The sequence below is a fragment of the Ilyonectria robusta genome (assembly GCF_021365365.1).
Source record: "Ilyonectria robusta strain PMI_751 chromosome Unknown BGZ61scaffold_54, whole genome shotgun sequence".
Classification (NCBI taxonomy): Eukaryota; Fungi; Ascomycota; class Sordariomycetes; order Hypocreales; family Nectriaceae; genus Ilyonectria; species Ilyonectria robusta.
Window position 1 is genome coordinate 125,006 of NW_025764488.1, and position 17,463 is coordinate 142,468.

General features: G+C 54.1%; 5 protein-coding genes across 5 annotated transcripts; 2 read left to right on the plus strand and 3 right to left on the minus strand.

Moving 5' to 3' along the window:
• Window positions 1–660: 660 nt before the first annotated feature.
• BGZ61DRAFT_467118 (diphthamide biosynthesis protein) lies at window positions 661–2,446 on the minus strand. Its single transcript, XM_046247735.1, has one exon. It carries the CDS (start codon window positions 2,352–2,354, stop codon window positions 759–761), a length of 1,596 nt encoding a protein of 531 aa, XP_046094695.1. The 5' UTR covers window positions 2,355–2,446; the 3' UTR covers window positions 661–758.
• Window positions 2,447–3,615: 1,169 nt separating this feature from the next.
• BGZ61DRAFT_372827 (uncharacterized protein) lies at window positions 3,616–4,893 on the plus strand (the record flags this gene model as incomplete). Its single annotated transcript, XM_046242208.1, has 1 exon — window positions 3,616–4,893. One exon carries the CDS (start codon window positions 3,616–3,618, stop codon window positions 4,891–4,893), a length of 1,278 nt encoding a protein of 425 aa, XP_046094696.1.
• Window positions 4,894–5,333: 440 nt separating this feature from the next.
• BGZ61DRAFT_594566 (muts domain V-domain-containing protein) lies at window positions 5,334–9,673 on the plus strand. Its single transcript, XM_046256857.1, has 5 exons — window positions 5,334–5,862; window positions 5,917–5,964; window positions 6,022–6,181; window positions 6,227–8,637; window positions 8,687–9,673. The coding sequence occupies exons 1-5, from the start codon at window positions 5,545–5,547 to the stop codon at window positions 9,359–9,361; spliced, it is 3,612 nt and encodes a 1,203-aa protein (XP_046094697.1). The 5' UTR covers window positions 5,334–5,544; the 3' UTR covers window positions 9,362–9,673.
• Window positions 9,674–9,712: 39 nt separating this feature from the next.
• BGZ61DRAFT_541145 (uncharacterized protein) lies at window positions 9,713–14,810 on the minus strand (the record flags this gene model as incomplete). Its single annotated transcript, XM_046255002.1, has 5 exons — window positions 9,713–9,834; window positions 9,884–10,658; window positions 10,710–12,523; window positions 12,576–14,189; window positions 14,246–14,810. 5 exons carry the CDS (start codon window positions 14,808–14,810, stop codon window positions 9,713–9,715), a joined length of 4,890 nt encoding a protein of 1,629 aa, XP_046094698.1.
• A 971-nt stretch (window positions 14,811–15,781) lies between these two features.
• Window positions 15,782–17,391, minus strand: BGZ61DRAFT_192075 (uncharacterized protein). Its single transcript, XM_046237819.1, has 6 exons — window positions 17,181–17,391; window positions 17,077–17,120; window positions 16,854–17,006; window positions 16,691–16,799; window positions 16,408–16,639; window positions 15,782–16,354 (listed from the first exon to the last, which is right to left on the minus strand). Exons 1-6 carry the CDS (start codon window positions 17,245–17,247, stop codon window positions 15,943–15,945), a joined length of 1,017 nt encoding a protein of 338 aa, XP_046094699.1. The 5' UTR covers window positions 17,248–17,391; the 3' UTR covers window positions 15,782–15,942.
• Between the last annotated feature and the right edge of the window lie 72 nt (window positions 17,392–17,463).

Sequence of the window (17,463 nt, forward strand, 5' to 3'; positions counted from 1 at the left end):
TCCCGCTCCGGACCGGCGATAGCACCCGACACTCCGTATCCAACTAAAATACGGCGCCGCGCCAGAGACACTCATATTGGACACGGCGCACCCAATGATAACACATCCGCATGATTCTTAACAAGACATTAATGAATGACGACGCGACACTCGGTCGCATTTCCCTTACGACGTTATATCTACACGCAGACGGACGGGCAGAACAGTACGTGCAACTACGACACGGAACAAGCCCGTCTCGTCCCCTCTCCTATCTCTCAGAGAAGGTCCCGAGGATGAATCGACAGATGGTCGAATGGACATATGGATGGATGGGAAGGGTTACCTAATGAGAGGAACCGAAACGAACATCTCAACGATGAAATTCTCTGGATGAAGTCCCTCCCGCGGTGGTCACCGTGGGACAGGACACTTGATGGATCTACGAAACACATGTTTATTTTGTCGACGCTTTTGCTGCCGCACCTGGTATGCCCCATGTCCCTTTTTGGACAGGTGCTGGCCTGCAAGCCTACATCGGAATATCTTTACATCTCTCTCGCCCTGGCTTCTGGAAGCCTCGCGCGACGCTTCTCGGCTTAATACGAGTATGCAGCTCCTGATTATATCTCTTTACGAGTTAATGACCAGATAGAATGATGAATTGAAGTCAAAAAAAGTTGAATTTTACTATATGATGTCCTTGACCTTTTCCTGTGACCTAAACTCCAGTTTGATGGACCAAATATCCGTATGGTGTCCTTATTGCTTGATGCCCCCTAGTGCCGGCTGCCCTCCTCCCCAACATGATATCCCCTCGCGATGCCACTGCGTCCCTCCTCGACCAGCGTGCTCGCTTCGTTGTCAAAGTCCGTCCCCAGGCCCTGCCACGTGCGGTTCGACCGCAGGTATTCGGCACCGGGGCTGGCCACGCCGTTGATGCTGGCCAACTCTCCCACCACTCGCTTGACGAGGGCCCCTGACTGGCGGGTCCCGTTGGTTCCGTTGGAAGCCGCTGAGTCTGATGCGTCGCCGTTCTGTCGTACGGCGAGACGCATGGGTCGGCTGTGGCTGACGAGCTTGCCGGTACGGAGGTCGAACTCGGGGGCTTCGGATTCCTCGCCCTCAACACCTCCAGGAACATCGTCCTCGACGGTCTCTGAATTCTCGTTCTCACCTTCCGAACCCTTCTCTTCACTGGTCTCTATCAAGCTCAGCTTCTCGATACCTCCCCACCAATCGCCGCCCCAGGTTCGCTCCTCCTCACTCATGAGCGCCACCTCCAGCTCAAACGGCGTAATCACCGGCCGCCAGTACGACGCATCGTCCTCGACCAGGCCGCTCTCCCAGCACCCGACGACCACCCAGCCCTCGACCTCTGAAAAGTTGGCCAGCTTGGCCGGGTTCAGCTTCCCCACCACGACGGTGTAGCTCTTCTTGTCGGCCTTGGCGATCTTCTCCCGCAGCAGCTTGATGGACGAGAGGTAGTTGGCGACCGAGAGTGTGTTGACGAGGATGCCGATGACGCCGGCCGAGGCGAGGGACAGCACCTTGGCGAAGCGGCGGCGGAGGGCTCCGGCGGTGCGCATCGTTGGGTTCGTGAGGGACGGGCTCTCTGAAGACGGCGTGGAGAGGATGTGGAGGGAGGCGAAACGGGATTGGAGAGCGAGGAGTAGAGCAGCAGGAGGGTCAGATATGTGTATGAGCGAGTACGACCTCCAGTGCTCCTCGTCCATGGGCTCTCCCAGTATCGTCCGGTTGGGAATGAGCGCTGCCGGTTCGCGTACCACGTCCGTCGCTACCACATTCGTGTATCCTCTGTCGTTGAGATGGTCGACGAGCTTTGCCACATGGTTCTGGTACGTCAGGTCGGCCATGACCACCAGCTTCGTCTCCTTGTCGCCAAACTCCTTCTTGATCTCGCCCATGGTGGCTTCGTAGTCCAGTTCGTGGCTTGTGTAGACGTAGATGGCCGGCAGGCGACTGGTCGGGCTCAGACACGTCCTCCCGTAGTGAACCACCACGTCGGCAGCAACATGCTCCGCCGCAATCTCATCCACGCAGCATGCGCTGTAGCTGCTGTCGGCGAGCACGTAGATCCGCCTCTTCGCGGGGCCATCCTCCACGGCGGCCAGGTCCTTGTCGAGCGCCTCGACAACGCGCGGCGCATCGGCGAGCATAAAATCCGGGAACTGGAGGCCGATCCGACACCAGCCGCCGGCGCGGACCTCGTCGACGGTACGGGCGATCTCGTACGTTGTCCGCAGGGCGTCGTCGGAGATGGTCGAGGACTTGTGGTCGGCGGCGGCGGGGGCTTCGAGGAGGTTGTCGTCGGGGGTCGACAGAACCGGCGGCGCGGTCAGGTCGGACGGCATGGTGCGGACGAGCGGGGAGGATGTAAATTAATTTTTCTTTTTTTCGTCTGTGATTGCAGATTTGAAGTCATCGCGGGGTTCTATTTTGGAGGTCTGCCAGTAATCCACCGGGTGTCAAGGTGGGGTGGTGGTGCTAAATTTGGCAGTCTGCGGTGAGTGAGCAAGTGTGAACCTTGGGCTGGGAGTGGCGCCACCCAAGACACAGGGTGCGAATTGACTTTGATCTTGTTTCATGAGGTTTCATTCTGGACGTAAGCATGGTTTTTAGAAGGATTCTATAAAACCTTGATATCTGTCGTACCGTTTATTAATTTGGGCTCATCAGCTTTCACATCTCCCATTAGTACCTAGTTCTCCGGCGTTCCGAAGTAATAAGCGGGAGCCACTAGCAAATAAAACAGCGAGCATTACAATCCTAGGCCCGCCTGCATTTCCAGACGAATGTCCAAATATGGTCATGGCAACGCCCAACGAATGTGACAAATCGACAGCTCGGACCTTATTCCGAAGGCCAGCGTCAATTTCATATTCAAAGCTGGGGATCAAGCGAAATGATACCATGGACAGACGGAATTATCACCGCCACGCCGTTACTTAGCGGTGTAACTCGGGTCATCTGTGATCCGCGCCCAGAGAGGGCATGCGACCGTTTTCAGAACGGAAATAAAGTGCAATCATGGTAACCCGAGAGAATGAGTGTTGCAAAAGCACAAATACTCTTTGACAATATGCTGACTCAAGCCGTACGATGGGCTCACGGCCGCACATCTACCAGGGCGCACTGCGGCACAAACACGAGACTGGATTACACGCTGCACACGTGGGCAGTTGGTTCCGCCACAGCAGGCCACCCCAACACATTGGGAAAGCTGCTCACACGAATGCCCAGATTCGCAAGCCACAACCTTTCAGCCCTCTTTAAATAAGCTCAGCTGGTCACCGACGCTTGATATACTATGTACTGACGCGGCGCCAAGCCGTTGCCCCAAGGTGAGAGTTGTGGAGGCTGTCCCCGCTGTCCAAAAACGGCAATACGTATTCCCAGAGGGGAAATCAGTGTATGCCGGTCCAATAGACTTCCGAATGTCACAGACGGAGGGTTTGTGTTTGCAGTGAGGAGAACAGCCAGTGTTCGGAATTGTTCATATAATACTGTCTCAACTGTCCATCTCGAGATTTTACTTTGGGATGCGGCAATTAACCTACTCACGAGTTTTTGTTGCTCTTTCAAGTTTAGACAACCCAAGCAGAAAACGCAACCATGAACGACGAGGCCGGTATAAGACGACACTTCCTCGAAGGAAAGACTATTATTGTGGCCGGTGGTGGTGTTGCCGGGTCCGCCTTTGTTGTCGGTCTCCGAAAACTATGGGATCCGAACTGGAAGCAGCCAACTATTCACATCTACGATCGCGATTCTCAAGAGCTGTCGGCTCAGCGCGAAACCTACACCCTGTCTCTGGCAGGTTATGATACCACCGGTGGGCTGTTGGCACTGAGGAAGCTTGGTCTTCTCGACGAAACTCTGGATAAAGTTGTCTCTGGTCTTGAAGGCGCCGGATCCTTCAAGATTTGGGGACCAGACTGGAAGGAACATATTAGCTTTCGACACAAGCCTTTCGAAGGGTTACCGGCTTCCAGCGTCCGCATCCCTCGGAAGGACCTTCGACAAGTTATTCACGATGGGTTCGGTGCCGAGGATGCTGTCCAATGGGGCGCCAAATGTATTTCGGCTCGAAGCCTTGAGGACGGTCGAATCCGAGTTGAAGTCGTGAGAGGGGCTCCAGGACAGGAAACCATCACTGAGGAGGACTGCGACATTCTGATTGCTGCCGACGGTGCCGGCAGCAAACTCCGAGCATACCTACGACCGGAGGACAATCTGGAATTTGCCGGGGCAATTCTTCGAGGAGGTGTTTCACGGTTCGAAGGCCCTCTTCCAAAACCACTTGACCAGGACTGGGGTTTCATGCTTTCAGGGACGGGTGTTTCGTGCTTCTTCTCGCCTGTGGACAAGAATAGTCTTGTGTGGACAGTTGGTCGTCTCGAAGACACCCAAGTACCGCCACTCGACTTGGAAGATGCTGAACAGGTCCAGGCTGTGATAGACCGGGGACTGGAGCTGGGGTCCGAGTTACAGGAGCCCTTCCGGACAATTGTTGCCAACACCGACCCCAAAACAGTTCTGTCGATCAACGCCCGTGACAAGAAGCCCTTTGCTCACGACCAGCTGGACAAGCTGCCTGTCGTCTTCATGGGAGACGCCAACCACGCCGTCAGCCCCTTTTCTGGGTACGGGGCGAACCTGGCGCTGGCTGATGCGTGGGACTTGGCAGAGCAACTGTGCAAGGGAGGTTCTCTTGAGGAGGCGATGTCGGCGTACGACAAGCTTGCCATGCCTAGGGCCATGAAGATCCTCAAGGGATCAAGGGTTCGTCTCAAGGCGGGCCACAGCACCGGGCTCCAGTACTGGATGTTTTGGCTGATGCTGGTGATGGGCAAGTTTATGGGTTGGGTGATGGGGAGGAAGATGACCTGAGATGGATCCGGGGATGGATTCCGTCATTCGATACACTCCTTTGGTTCTCCCTTTGGGGTTGGTTGCATTCCTGTTCGTCGTGGCGTATTGACGGAGGGCGGGTTGGATGTAATTAAGAGCGACATAATGAAGATACCCTCTTTTCGTTCATAAAAGATGGACTTGACAATAATTGTGATGTCGACTTTATTTAAACTGGGATGTGATGATGGGATTAGCGTGGGCCAGACCCGGATGCCAGGTGAATGTACAGTGCCAGATAACGGTGTGGACTCCCGTATATGCACAGTGCAATACCGGCAGTTGCGCGTGGCTGGCTATCAGCGTTATCAGGCCCCACCAAAAAAAGCAAGTGCAAGTGCCGTTCCTTCCCCAGAATGGCTTTACGCGAACGTGAAAACGCGCACGCGCCGTTCCGCGACGCGATGGACGGTCTCCTGGTCTACCTTAGATTGTCCCCCCGATTAAAGACCCATCTCCACCGACACTCTCCATCTTCATCTGCAGCGCGTGGTCTTACTCGATCGATTCATCTGTCCTTCATTCGGTAGATTTTTCTTCTATTTTGTGAATCACCGCAGTTGATCACCTTCTGATTCCATCATTCGTCGATATTCCTCGAGTCACAGCCATTGGCGAGTCACTACCATCATGGCCGGCGACAGAGCTCCGGCGCGCACGCCTGCAAAGGCCACGAAGCCAGCAGCTTCTACTTCCTCAGCCAAGCAGCGATCAATCGTTTCCTTCTTCCAAAAAGCTGCACCCTCGACGCCTGCGGCTGCTTCGTCCCCACTGTCAAAGGTTACTCCCAGCAAACCGTCGTCCTGTCTCAAGGAGACCACCAAGGCCAACTCTCTTCCCAAGGCGAAGCTTCCTCTCAAGCCCTCCTTCAAGCTTTCCACCCCTGTTGCTAGCAGTGACGCGATCGAACCCCCGAGTTCTCAGGAAAACATGGAGTCCAGTGTCAAGGTGGGCAATGAGCCTCTGTCTTCGTCAGTCGCGACTTTGGCTAAATCCAAGCAGGCTTCCACCCACACGAACAATGCTCTCCCCAGCAGTCCGACTCGCAAGGTTAGCAGATATTACACTCCAAGCCACCTCACAGCACGTTTCTGATCATTCACCCAGGTCAAGAAGGTCGTTGTTAGCTACGCCGAGTCCTCCGACGAAGACGAGCCATTCAAATACAACAATGCATCCGCAACCCGCCGGCGAACAAGAGCACGACCGGTTGTCAAGGATGAGGACGACTATGACGAGGAAGCTGAGGATGCGGCTGAAGATGATGGTTGGTTCCATGATACACACCATGAAACCCAGCTAACAATCGTAGATGATATAGACGACTTCGTCGTCTCCGACGGATCCGATGATGACCAGCCCCGACCCACGAAGCGCAAGCGACCTACAAAGCCCCAAGCAGCTCGGAAGCGATCGAATCTCTCGTCGCCCGTCCCACCGCGACCAAGCAATGATGAGTTTGAGGACGACGACATCATGGACGACATTATGGAGGGTATCCCCGAAACCTCTACTGCGGTTCAGTGGAACTATAATCCCTCCTCAACAGAGAAGCACCCCGTCACGAAGCCTGCCCAACGCGCCGCCAGGGATCCCAAGTTCAAGGAAAAGGCACACACCAAGGAGCCCGAGGACAGATATCCATGGCTAGCCAACCCCATGGACAAGGAGAAGCGAACGCCAACCGACCCTGAGTATGACGCCAGGACAATCTTCATTCCTCAATCCGCGTGGAACAAGTTTTCTCCTTTTGAGAAGCAGTATTGGGGAATCAAACAGAACCTGTGGGATACTATTGTCTTCTTCAAGAAGGGCAAGTTCTACGAGCTCTACGAGAATGATGCCACTATTGGACATCAGGAATTTGACTTCAAGATGACTGACCGCGTCAACATGCGGATGGTTGGAGTCCCTGAGAGCTCTCTCGACCACTGGGTCAACCAGTTCATCGCCAAACAGTACAAAGTAGCCCGTGTCGACCAGAAGGAGACCAACCTGGGCAAGGAGATGCGAGAACGACAGGAGAAGAGCGGCAAGAAGGCAGACAAGGTTATTTCTCGCGAGCTCGCCTGTGTCTTGACCGCGGGTACTCTTGTTGATGGCGGTATGCTTCAAGACGACATGGCCTCCTACTGTGTTGCCATCAAAGAATCCGTCATCGATGATCTGCCCGCGTTCGGTATTGCTTTTGCCGACACTGCTACTGGCCGGTTCTATCTGTCCAGTTTCGTGGACGACGTCGATCTGACCAAGTTTGAGACATTGATCGCGCAGACGACCCCGAGAGAGCTTCTGCTCGAAAAGTCTCGCCTGTCAACCAAAGCGCTGCGAATCCTCAAGAACAATACTAGCCCCACCACAATCTGGACCCATCTCAAGCCCGGAACCGAGTTTTGGGAGGCCGACACATTCCGCCGTGAGCTCGATTGTGGCAAGTATTTTGTCGGCGAGGACGGACAAGAAGAGGCATGGCCAGAGGCTCTGCAGCAACACAAGGACGATGACATTGTCATGTCGGCGACTGGGGCACTGGTCTCATACCTTCGCTTCCTCAAGCTGGAACGCCCGCTCTTGTCGCAGGGCAACTTTGAGGCGTACAGTCCTATCCAGCACAACGGCACGTTGGTGCTGGACGGACAGACCCTCATCAACCTTGAAGTATTCTCCAACTCCGTTAACGGCGGAACTGAAGGGACGCTGTTCAGTCTACTTAACAAGTGTGTGACGCCCTTCGGTAAGCGCCTTTTCCGTCAGTGGGTAGCACATCCGCTCTGCAACATTGACAGAATCAATGAGCGTCTGGATGCTGTTGATATGTTGAATGCGGATCAGACTGTCCGCGAGCAGTTCGCCTCGCAGCTCGTCAAGATGCCCGACCTGGAACGTCTCATTTCCCGAATCCACGCGGGTGCCTGCAAGCCTGAGGATTTTGTTCGAGTCCTGGAAGGCTTTGAGCAGATTGAATACACCATGGAACTCCTTTCCGCCTTCAAGGGCGGTAACGGTATTGTGGATCGTCTCATCTCTTCGATGCCAAGCCTTGAAGATCCCCTCAGCTACTGGCGGACTGCTTTCGATCGTCACAAGGCTCGTGATCAGAAGATCTTGATCCCGGAGCGCGGCATCGACGAAGATTTCGATGAGAGTCTGGATAAAATCGACGGCATCAAGGAACAGCTTGCTGACCTTCTGAGTGAGAAGAAGAAAGAATTCAAGTGCAAAACGCTCAAGTATACCGACATCGGTAAAGAGATTTACCAGGTGGAGGCCCCTAAGAGTGTTAAGGTCCCCTCCAGCTGGCGTCAAATGTCGGCGACAAAAGATCTCAAGCGATGGTACTTCCCGGAGCTGAGCAAGCTCGTCCGGGAGCTGCAGGAAGCTGAAGAGACCCACTCGCAGCTTGTTCGAGACGTGGCTTCGAGGTTCTTTAAGAAGTTTGACGTTGACTACGACACCTGGCTGCAAGCGATTAAGATCATCTCTCAGCTCGACTGTCTTGTCAGTCTCGCCAAGGCTTCTGCATCGCTTGGCCACCCAAGCTGCCGGCCTCAGTTCGTTGATCAGGAGCGAAGCATTGTTGACTTTGAGGAGCTGCGACATCCCTGCATGATGAACAATGTGGACGACTTCATCCCCAACGACATCAAGCTGGGTGGCGACCAAGCCAAGATCAGTCTGCTCACCGGTGCCAACGCAGCTGGAAAATCCACCATTCTTCGCATGGTAAGTCAGTGTATCTCTAGTACTACAACGTTGGCTAATATGAATATAGTCATGCACTGCTGTCATCATGGCGCAAGTTGGTTGCTACGTTCCTTCTATTTCAGCACGTCTCACGCCTGTCGATCGTATCATGTCTCGTCTGGGAGCCAATGACAACATCTTTGCAGCACAGTCCACTTTCTTCGTGGAGCTGTCCGAGACGAAGAAGATCCTTTCAGAAGCCACGCCCCGGTCGCTGGTTATTCTGGATGAGCTTGGCCGAGGAACTAGCTCGTACGATGGTGTCGCCGTGGCCCAGGCCGTGCTTCACCAGGTTGCTACCCACATTGGTTGCGTGGGCTTCTTTGCCACGCATTACCACTCACTAGCCACTGAGTTTGAGAACCACCCCGAGATTCAAGCGCGAAGAATGAAAATTCATGTCGACGAAGCAGAACGCCGGGTCACGTTCCTCTACAAGCTTGAGAACGGAGTTGCCGAGGGTAGTTTCGGTATGCACTGCGCTGCCATGTGTGGCATCTCCAACCGGGTGATCGAGAGAGCAGAGGTGGCAGCCAAGGAGTGGGAGCACACAAGCAGACTCAAGGACAGCCTGGACAAGGCCAAGACGGGTTGTTATATCCCGCTGGGCATTCTCAGTGATGTCGGCTCGCTGCTGGGAGACAAGGGTGACGTGAAGGCGAAGGGATTAGATGTCCTTCTGAAAGCCATTGAGGCTCTGTAATAAGGATAGAATCGTTTAGGGCTGGGATCTCCAAGGCGCGATGGATGTTTGTACAGTAGTGGCAGGGCAGGGTTTGAGCCTCTGATAATGGTGCCCTGGAGGATATATAACGCACGCAATGGGCTGCGTGTGACTACGAGACGGGGAGTTTGACCAAATGGGATCGGATTAATGCACGGAGTTCCTGGTGTTCAACAAATACAAGTGGTGGATTCATCTATGCCTGAAGTACAATCGCCGTGTCTTCATCCAAACCAACAAAGTCAATCGACTGCGAAGCACATTCGGTTGAGCCCCAAAAACGAGAAAAGCAAACTACCAAAGATTTCTCACGACTACCTGGCTCCGCAACTATTTCTTGCTAGAGCTCGCCACACTGCTCTCCCTTCTCGCTCGTTGTCTACTGGAGGCACGACTCGGCGGAGCGCTTGGCTTAGCCTTGAGCTGCTTACCCCGTGTCTTCTTCTCCGCTGCTGTCAACACGGTTAGCATTCGGTATGTATGTGTCAGTTGAGTACTCACCTTTGACGATTTCGCTCGCTTTGGCCTTCTTCGGCGGTGGTCCGACCTGGGGAGCCTCGGGAGTCTGCTCTCCTTGACCAGACGCGGACGGCGTTGCGGTTGCAGTTGCGGTTGCGGCTGCTTCGGCGAGCTTCCGCTTCCCCTTGCCCATTTCCTTGTTGCCGCTCTCTTCGAGGCTGGCGCTCATTTCTCGGATCTCGTCGGTGTCGTCGAAATCGGGCTTCAGGTCATCGTCCACGTCCACGTCACGGCGGTACTTGTACAACGGATCCAAAGGGCCCCTTGACCCCCGTCTCTTCTTTTTGTGGGCGCCGCTGCTCTCGCCGGGTTTGGAGTTCGGGTCCTGAACCTCCGAGCTGTCGTCGCCATCTGACTCGAGGTCATCGTCCTCGTCAGTGGCGTACTTGTACGCCGGATCGTGAGGCTTCTTAGACCCCTTGTGGCGTTTCCTACTCCGGACCTCGCCTTCAGCCTCGTCATGAACTGGGGACTCCTCGTCCTCGGGGAACGGCGGCCGGCCTCTGAATGGTGGCCAGGGAAGATTCCACGCGTCCTTGTTGTCTTCGTTGTTGGGGTCGGACCGCCAGAGTGAGGCGTTGTTATCGCCCGCTGTCGGATAGATTGTCTTGGCATATGCTGGGTACTTCTTTAAGAACTTCTTCTTGATATCGCCCTGGCCCCGGTTGATCGACACCCAACCGCTGCGGTTCGGGATGGTCTCAACATCACCCAGTCCTCTGCGGATTCTGCAGCTGCGATCTCCTGCCATGTGGTACTGCGCCAATGTTAGCACACGGGGGTTAATACGACGGGTCGCGTTACTCACTTCTACTTCCTCGGCGGTGCTCATATCAGGGTTTCCTGGGCTTCTGTCGCGCTTCTTAGGTGCCTTGCGAAGACACCTGGAGCAGTACAGGCCTTCTTCGGGCTCGAAGTCAGGGTCCGCCGGGCCAAGCTTCGCGTCCCAGTCTGGAGATGGCGCGCGTCTTCTCTCACCGTCGGACTCTTCCTGCTCAATGGAGGCTTTCACCGTGCCAAGTTTAGAGGCAGGTTTTCTCGCCGGGGTTCTTCCTCTCGAAGCATCGGTGGTGGGAATATCCTGTGAATCCTTCCTCTCAGCGATTCTGCGTGACTCGCGAGGTCTCTTAGTTCCTCGGTTCGCCGCAGCCCTTACAGACCGAACTGGCGTACCATCCTCCGTCTGTTCTTCTGGATTATCTTGTGCCCTATCAAGTGATCCTGGAAGACCAAAACGTGATGGACGAGGGGGGTGGACATGTTCCATGTGGTTGGCTCGAAGATGTTCCTTGAGCTGCTCCTTCGTCATGAGCGTCACAACGGCACCGCAGTCTTCGAAGAATGGACATGTTCTGACGAGTGTAACATCTTGATTCGTACTCGTGGATGCAGCTGGGTCCACTGAAGTCGACGACTGTGTTTCTGATGGTTGACTTTGTCGTGGACCGCGTATCTTATCCCAGAGGCGATAGATATGACACTCAAAGTGCTTGATGATGTCCTCCCGCGGCCGAATCGCTAAAGTACCGACTCCGTCTTCATCGACCTTTCGTTCAAAGAAACGGAGCATGCAGAAGGGGCAAAGCGTCTCCACATCGTCTTTGTGGTAGTCTTGAAAGTGCTGATACATGCCCTCTCCATCAAGCTGACGAACGTCCGGCCTTGGACAGTGTTCAACGCGGCACATTTCGGGAGGGTCTCGGCATACAACCGGCCCCGGAAAGTCGTACCAATTGACAAAGGGATAGACCAACTGACGAGGAGGACCCTTGGGGCGGCCTGGCTGGCCAGCGGGCTGTTTCTGGGCTTGTTTGGCGGCCACCCATCGACTTGCGAGCCCCGACAAACGTGCCTGAACGGAACCTTCAGCCTGAGATCCCACTCCAGGTCTGCCGGGGCGAGTTGCAGCTGTAGGTGCGGCTGCGGTCTTAGTTGCAGGGGCTTTGGCTGCCTCGGCCATGATAGCCCGATGCTCCGTTTGAAGATGATGCAGCTTCTGCTCGTGGTCCCAGAACTCCCAGAGCGGCTCGTCGCACCACATACACTTGTCCGCCCGATGCTCTTTCATGAGGTGGTCTTCTATGTCGGCTGGTCTATCAACTCGATACGAAAACTCGCAGTTCTTGTATTGGCACTTGACCGAGCGCCCCAAGATGAAGTTGCGCAAGGCCCAGAAGTTTTTCTGGAGCTTTTGCTGCTCCGTCACCGTCAAGACGGCCTTGGAGACCATCGGGACGGAGCTTGTGGTACGCAGAATGGCCTCGACCGGGGGCGCGTTGATGGGGATCTTGGGTAGAGGGGGATAGCCTCCTAGGCCGAGCCAAGCATGCGCATCCGGGCGGTCATGGATGCTCGGCTGCTCAGACCAAGTCTCTAAGCGCTCTTCTGAATCCACGGGGTGAGGACTTCGCGGCCGGTCGGGCTTGAAACCACCTTCGATTTCTACAGGTTCCTCGAGCTCTGGATGTGTCGAGCCAGTGCCACCTCCGTCGAATCTGTAGCCGTGTCCTGGACCTCTGGTTTGAGGGATTACCTCTGAGAGTTTTCCGGGCTCCTCACGTTGGGCTCGAAAAAATCCTCGTTCTAGTTCCCATTCTTCCATAGGATCCCAGTGTCGTATTCCTAGAATGTCCTTCGTTAGCATCCCATGCGTTGTCTGGCAGTGCTGTCTTACCTGTAAAGATCCTCGGACCCCAGATGTTGCTCTTGGCAATGGACGATTTCCAATCAGTGTCGATTTTGCCCTTGATTGTCACCAGTACTTCACGGACTCTGATCTGCGCGCGGATTCGATACCAATCGTCGTCTTTGCTCTTGGGTGTGATGACGAAGGACGGGAATTCGACATCACTCCTCTTATCCTTGCAATTCCGTGATTTGAGAACGACACAGTCGACGTCTGGACCGTAGACATCCGGTTGACCCCCAACTCGGGCCAGCAAATGGATGGAGTCGATGAAATCCCACAAGGAGGAACCCAGGTCAGGTATATTCACAAGCTGGCCGGGTGTCGGCTTCTCAACCCAGCTGGGAACGAATTGCAACTCTCCAGGCTCCCAAATCGGATGAACCAAGACGAATGGCTCTGCCTTGTCGTCGATAAGTTTCTGGAGAAACTTGCCGACCTCAGCAGCTTCGCCCGCTCCAGGGGCACAGGGGTAAATCAAGCCTTCCTGATCTCGATCAATGACCTCGCCAAGAGCGGTGGCGCCAGGGAGGAGCCGAATTTGCTTTGCAGCAGTATTTCCGTCATCTTTGTAGTCACTCGCCAGTGACTTGATCGTAGAAACGGCCTTAGGGAATGGCGATTTTCCCAGGGGTTCACGAGTTAAAATATGACAGGATTTGGGATGGGCGTTTGGCGCAACGAGGGCGATCTCGTCTTCTTCCAAAGGGGTTACCCTCAGTGTCCACCGGCCTCGAGGGTTTTTCAGAGGGTGAAGCCTTTCCCACACAGAGAACTTTAGGCCCATTGCACCATAAATCATATCTTGAGGCTCCGGATCTGAAACAAAAGGGCCATTTTTGTCGTCTCGCAACCAATAGATGCCGCGGAGAAAGGATCCCTCGGGCCGCCCAACCAATACTTCGACGGCGGTCTGGAAATGTTGGTTGAATTGGTTCGCGTTGAAGTTGTTGATGGCGAAATCCTCCTCCCCCTTGGTCTTGGGGAACGCTAGGTACGCATAGCGGACCATCTTTGCCTCCGGGTCGGCCTCTTCAGTGTAAGGAAAAATGCCGTGTAATTTGAGTTCTTGCTCTTTTGGGAAGACGGGGTATCCGATCTTTACGAGGTCTGCCTGGAACTGTTCGGGCTGAGGCTCCCAGGAGAGATCTCGACGCTCGTCGGTGGCTTCCTTGACGAAGAAGGCGCAGCAATCTCGAGTGTGTGTGGGAGCAGCGCAATGTTTCTGTATGAACTTCATCACTGCGCTGTCTTTGGTGAGAGGCAAGGGTTCTTTGACGTGGTTGAGCATCTGGCTAGTCTCCTTATCAAACTGGGTAAAGATGAAGTAGCGTGGCCGATCATCGCTGAAGCGAAGGGACAACAGCTGCCGAACGGCGGTTGAGAACGATCGCCACTTGGTCGGAGCAAATGGGATGCAGCCGAGGAGGCCATAGAGGTAGACCCAGTTGTCGGAGGAGTTCAAGGCTTCTTCGCCCTCGGGCATGTAGTCGACAGTCTCGACTGGAGGCTCAGGCTCCGGATCCGCCTCGCCTCCTCTCAGCGTCAATACAGGTCTAGGCTCATCCGGAGCGGGGATGGGCTGGATTGGATCTTCTCTCACTTGAGCGTGTTAGCAAAATTTCATTCACGATGAGGAGGTACGTTGATAGACTTACTTCGTTTCGCATCATCTCCCCAGTTGCGATGCTTGTGTGCCGTCAGGAAATGCAGCGGCGGCGCGACCGCAATTTGAGGACCGTCAGGCTCCCGCTCGTCGATGGCCATGGCGGCTTCGTCGAGAGGAGATTGCATGGGCTCCACGGAGACTCCAAAGTACAACATGGTTAACTTGACGCTGAGGGACGGCACAATATCTTTGAACCGTCCCTGGCGGAGCAAGTTGTACCGGGCGGTGTGTCTGTCCTGCAACTCCTTGATTTCAGGGCGATCCGATGGCATAAACAGGGCTGCTTCGTGATAGGTGAAGTTCTTCATCAGGATATCCCGAATCGTCTTGTTCTTGGAATTCAGCAGTCGGACAAATTTGTCGTGGACCGATCTCCATTTCGCATCGGTCGGTTTGATCCACGGGTCGCGCCGCGCTTCGGCAACATGGAATTGCACATACGCACGGGCTGACGTATCCCGTGGGAAATAACCATACGGTAGACATTCCCTGTTAAACTGAGCTTCTAGTTCACCTATTGGTGATGAAGGGGTAGATTGAGGCGGTTCAGACATGCTGGGCTCAGGCTGTGTTGTGACAAGTCGCCAAGCTGCGCTGGCCAAGTCAAGTGCACAGAGATCCGATGGGTGAGAGAGGCAAGATGGCAGCAAGAATGAAGAAATGAAATATGGCACGAAGAACAAAGGGATGCAAACTGCAGAGTCAAAAGAAGGTGACGGACCATGCCCGGTTATATCACAAGGCCAGAAGTGCGTGCGAGGTGAAAGAAGATGGGCTGCAAGGGGGTCCAAGTGCAAATGCCATTGTTCTTGGTAGTGGCCATTCACGCCTTCTAGTATTTCAGGGCGGTTTGCGTCTGGTTTACAAACAAAGAAATGTTTTCTAGGGATGAAGGGGGTGGTCTTTGCGAAGAGGGCGGAAGCTCAATCGAGCGTCCGCAATCCGTGATCATTAACACAAGTTTGCAGATGGATGAAGATGCAAAGAACCGCAGCGATGAGAACCATACCATGATTTGTTTTGTCGTATCTCAGTATTTATCGAGCAAATGCTAATGACGCAATCGTATTTGGACTGATTGTATTCCCCTCCTGTTCGGTGGACAGTGAGTTTGTGGTGCGTGTAACAAAGAAAGTACCTTTGCGTGCCCGTCCCCCAAAGGATGGGTGGCAGCCACTCAGAAGTGTCAAGCCGGATCGGGAACACAATAGAACCTGTGATACTCTAAGCCTGGCGGTTTCCAGGACACCAACAAACACGGGTACCGGAGTAGTGTTGTCGTTGAAAGAAGACGCAAGGCGCAGAGAGCCACATGTATACGGTTTGGGTCACTATCATGCCACCTTCACGCCCGACACCACATAATTCAGGCCATATTCGGGGGCTCAGAATCCCTTGGCAGAAAGAGCAATACGCTCTGCCCTCAAAGGAAGAGGGGTTGACTGACTGGCACCAAGTAAGGAACAAAGAAATGTGTGTCTCTGCTGCTGCAGCTGTCCGCTCCTCCTGAGGTGGTTTGAAGACGCAACGAGAAGCGTAGAAAAAGACAGAAGTAGCAAGTTGCGGTGCGGGAATTGCGTATCAAGTTGCTATCTTGGCAAACACATTCGCCAAACTCAAGTCCGATCGGGAATCGGTTTGTCGATACGACTCGTATATACCTATATATATCATGATCACCTCATCTTAACCAGAATACTCCTTCACAAGGTCCTCCAGTTTCTCCTGGAAGTCGGAAAAGTAGTTGATAGCCTGGATGATCTTGCCTTCGCTGGTGCCAAAGCCGCTCCTCGTAAAAGCCAGCCTCCAGGCGCTCTCGTCCTTGACCAGGGCTGCGTAGTCCCGCGTCTCCCAGCTCTTGTTTGCTGGACCCTGGGCAAAATAGTCCCCAAGTTTGCCATCCCATGCTGAGATGTCGCGCTCAGATAACGCGTGGAGGAGGGTGGGGGAGATGGTGACGTGCTGGATGCCGGCAAGCTGCATGACTTCGTCAACCGACGTGAGCGAAGCGGCCAGCACTTGGGTGCGGAAGGACTTGGCGATGTAGTAGGCCTGGGCCTCGCGGCAGAAGTCAAAGGCTTTGTGTTCATCCACAGCTCTGGACATGTTAGCACTAGATTGTCCTGTCTTCTCACAAACGGGACTTCTCACCCTGCCTCGAAATGGACCCTGAGCTCGTTAACATAAGGAGCAATATAGGTGCACTGCGCATCCGATGCCAAGGCTGCTTGCTCCATGCAAAACATGGTGGTGGCGAGGGTGGAAATTCCCTTGTTCTCCAGGGTCCGACAGGCTTGCATGCCCTCCCAGGTCGCCGGTACCTTGATGCAGACCCTTTTTGCGTCAAAGTCGGGTGCTAGAGCCTTGAAGATTTGAATAACGCCTGCTTCTAATATTAGTCTCGTGCCAGATATCAAAGGCACCGAAGACATACGGAGGGCATTCTCAACGGTTGCAGTCGCAGAATATGATAGCTTCGGGTTGGTCTGGATGTGTACGTAGCCTGTCAAGTTGGGAACAGTGGCCAGCTGCAGCTTGACCATCTAGAATTGCGTCAATTAGTACAAACATCCCGTGCCATAAAGTAATTCACATACCATGATCTCCACCACAAACCCTTCAAACGTCGTGCTGCCTTGAAGCGTTTTCAGTGTACCCCGAGCGTCGTTGACTGCTTCTTTGATGAGGCTAGCATGATGCAGCTGCATTTGTCCAGCGACGGTCTTGGTGAGTTCAAAAAAGGCAATGGCCTATTCGGCAGTGGACCGTCAGTTCCGCAGGGCGACAAACATGTCGGGTTGGGAGGATGGAAAGAAATACCTGGTTTGAGGTGCAATCCACAAATGGACCTAGATCTTTGGCCACTTTGCATCGAATTAGTCATTAGCCGTCATTAAGCACTCATTTCATTACGCAAGTCATACCATTGACATCGAGGGTATCGCAATCGACCTGGCTGGTTTGCCGGAGGGCTTCCAGAAGGGTGGGCATGATTGTGAAGGGGCGAGGGTGTTAAGTTGAGCACGAGCGATTACGATGCAAATGGGAGACTCTAGGGGGTTGGGCCAAAGACACGGCAGATAGATAATTGGGAAATCCAAGGTGTTTAGAGAATCCGAAGAAACCGACGTCGGTGAGTGACGCGCGCATCCCGATTCTTATAGGGTGAGTTTGGTGGCTAGATTTTAACGTTGACGAGCCGGCATA

Coding starts and splice junctions, on each gene's coding strand:
- BGZ61DRAFT_467118 (XM_046247735.1), bottom strand. CDS start 2,354: ATGCCGTCCGACCTGACCGCGCCGCCGGTTCTGTCGACCCCCGACGAC.
- BGZ61DRAFT_594566 (XM_046256857.1), top strand. CDS start 5,545: ATGGCCGGCGACAGAGCTCCGGCGCGCACGCCTGCAAAGGCCACGAAG. Junction 5,863..5,916: donor ACATGGAGTCCAGTGTCAAG/GTGGGCAATGAG, acceptor AAATCCAAGCAG/GCTTCCACCCACACGAACAA. Junction 6,182..6,226: donor GGATGCGGCTGAAGATGATG/GTTGGTTCCATG, acceptor TAACAATCGTAG/ATGATATAGACGACTTCGTC.
- BGZ61DRAFT_192075 (XM_046237819.1), bottom strand. CDS start 17,247: ATGCCCACCCTTCTGGAAGCCCTCCGGCAAACCAGCCAGGTCGATTGC. Junction 17,121..17,180: donor CGATACCCTCGATGTCAATG/GTATGACTTGCG, acceptor TTCGATGCAAAG/TGGCCAAAGATCTAGGTCCA. Junction 17,007..17,076: donor TGGATTGCACCTCAAACCAG/GTATTTCTTTCC, acceptor ACTGCCGAATAG/GCCATTGCCTTTTTTGAACT.